The 2,564-nt window shown below is 51.8% G+C and overlaps 1 protein-coding gene across 1 annotated transcript; it reads left to right on the top strand.

Annotated features, from left to right (window-relative positions):
* Nucleotides 1-336: 336 nt before the first annotated feature.
* On the top strand, nt 337-2,160 carry LOC123183074 (uncharacterized). The gene is made up of 5 exons (XM_044595808.1): nt 337-621; nt 724-1,095; nt 1,180-1,275; nt 1,361-1,456; nt 1,555-2,160. Exons 1-5 carry the CDS (start codon nt 475-477, stop codon nt 1,897-1,899), a joined length of 1,056 nt encoding a protein of 351 aa, XP_044451743.1. The 5' UTR covers nt 337-474; the 3' UTR covers nt 1,900-2,160.
* Nucleotides 2,161-2,564: the final 404 nt, after the last annotated feature.

Below are 2,564 nucleotides of genomic sequence, written 5' to 3'. Positions count from 1 at the left end.
ACCTCCGGTCCGAGCATAAACATAAAAGTCGGAGAACTAGAGAAAGAGAGTCGCAAAGGAAAAAGAAAAAGAGAACCAGAGAAAGAGAACAAAAAGAAGTTAGGGTGGAGGAGCACCAATCTGAAGCCTAGAGTGCCATCCATGCTAATTTTTTTGTGAGCATGCTAGGTTTTTCTTTTTGAGCAACAATATCCATGCTAGTATGAAGCAAAGTTCCTGCCTTCCCTACCTGGGTCAAATAGCTTTTTGGGCTGCCGCTGGGCCAGATGTGCCACGTTCAAGAAAAAACAAACTTCAAATGGGCTTAAACATCAGCGCCGCAACCCACCCCAAACCGCCGCAGCCACACCACTACTCTTCCTCTCTCGTCTCCCCCGAGCCGCCGCCGCCGCCGCGCTCACCCCACTCGCCGCCCTCGCTCGCCCCGCCTCGAGCGCACCCCACACCGCCGCGGGCCTCTCCTAGCCTCAAGTCATGGGGAAGAAGAAGGACCACTACGAGGTCCTGGGCGTGCCCAAGGCGGCCACCGCCGGCGACATCAACGAGGCGTACCACAAGCGGACCGCGCTCAAGCGGAAGGCGGCGGAGCGGGGGTTCGATCGCCTCACCACGGCCCACAAGGTAATCTCAATCAATCTGCCAAAGTAGCGAGCGGGCGGTCGATCGTTCTCGGCCGGAATGCCGGATCAGCGCGCGTGTTAATTTGTTGCTTTGCGTGCCTAGGTTCTCAGTGACCCGCTGAGGCGCCCGCTCTACGACGTGCACCTGCGCGCCGAGGAGAAGCTCATGGGGAAGGCGCCGCCGCCGGCCGCATCCACGGGTGTAGCACTGGGCAGGGTGGTACGTACATGCCGGAAGAGCGCAGCTTTGGGCAGGGAGGTTGCGGTTGCGGGCACCGGCGGCAGGCAAAATACAGACCGGACGTGCGGAGGCGCCAAGCGTGCGGGCCTTCGAAGCTCAACGGGGAAGGCCGGCAGGAACGGCAAGCGCTCGCGATGCCTAACGGACGGCGGGACATACGCCGGCTTAGGAGGTGCGACGGGAGCACACGCGTCGACTGCGTTCTTTTCCACCGGCCGTAGCACCTTTGAGATGGTAAGCCGGCAAACTTACCTATCACCATTGTGCACTGTCTCTAGGTTGTCACAGCTTAACACAGTCCTCTATGCATTCGTCTAGTCCGTCAAGTATACGAATGAGTACTACAATGAGGAGAACAGTTCATCCTTCGACGGCGAGCCATTCTGCCCCACCGACCATAGCACCTTCAAGACGGTAAAGCCGGCAAACTTACGTATCACCATTGTGCACTCTCTCTATGTTGTCATGGCATAACACACTGCTCTATGCATTCGTCTAGGCCGTGAAATATACGAATGAGTACTACACTGAGGAGAACTGTTCATCATTCGACGGCGAGCCATTCTGCCCCACCGACCATAGCACCTTCAAGATGGTAAAGCCGGCCAACTTCCTGACCACATTACCATTGTGTGCATTCTTTGGGTAATGCCAGAGTTACTCACGGATTAACACTGATATGCATTCGTGTAGGCCGTGAAGACCATGAATGAGTACTACGATGAGGATGAGAACCTTGGGTTGTGCGTGTACGAGGTAGAAGGCGTGCAGGATGACTATGGCAACCATGCCGGGGCTGGCAATGATGTTACCAGGGTTTGTGGTGACCTCATCAACGGTGATGACGTGGAAGGGGGCACCCCGTATGCAAAATACGATGATTGCGGTGGTGGTGATCACAACTATGGCGACCATGGCGGGGCTGGCAATAATGATGATACCGGGGTTTGTGGTGACTACTACGACGACGCTGCGGGGGGCTTTGACAATGGCTACTACGACGGTGACGCTGGGAATGGAGCTGATGACTGGTGGTAGTGATCCAGGGCAAGACCTCTTTGAAATGTGAGAAGGAAGTCCCAAGTCGTGGAGTTGAGATGATGTGCAAGTCTCTATCTACTTTGCTAGTTCTTATGTTGCCTAATTATCGTAGCTAGCTTCGGATTTACCACTTTTGTGTATGATAAGCTAGGAAATCAGTCTTCTGTATGGGGAATCTTAAGCAATATCATGTACCCTGCTTGTGATAAAGGTATTGCTAATGTACATTATAATTGGTATGTGTTTCTTCATTGCTCATATGGTAAGTTTGGCAATCTGTTTGATGTGGGATTTTCTGGTCTGCCTTCCACTTACTGGTTTAACAAGATCTGTCCTAGTCCTGTTTATGAGGGCCTTCCACTTACTGGTCTAGCCAATGCGCACTTCCACATCTCTAGACTGCATTTTCCACTGATTCCATAGAACAGCTGAAGTAACCACATTGATCACAACATGCTTTTTATCAGCTTGCCACATTTTCATAATTCAGGGGAATCTCAAAACTGGATAATCCCAGAGACAGTAATGCATTAAGCAACAATCTAATCAAAACAAAGTTGAATTAATGTTTTAGACATGCCATTATCATAAGTGATCATGCTCCTACTTTTACCTGCATTGATTCTACTTACCCCGTCCCAATCTCAGTTTAGAACTCGAAA

This window comes from Triticum aestivum, chromosome 1D (assembly GCF_018294505.1).
Source record: "Triticum aestivum cultivar Chinese Spring chromosome 1D, IWGSC CS RefSeq v2.1, whole genome shotgun sequence".
Lineage (NCBI taxonomy): Eukaryota > Viridiplantae > Streptophyta > Magnoliopsida > Poales > Poaceae > Triticum > Triticum aestivum.
Note: the sequence above shows the minus strand (reverse complement) of the source record. Positions and strands in the feature narration are given on the sequence as shown.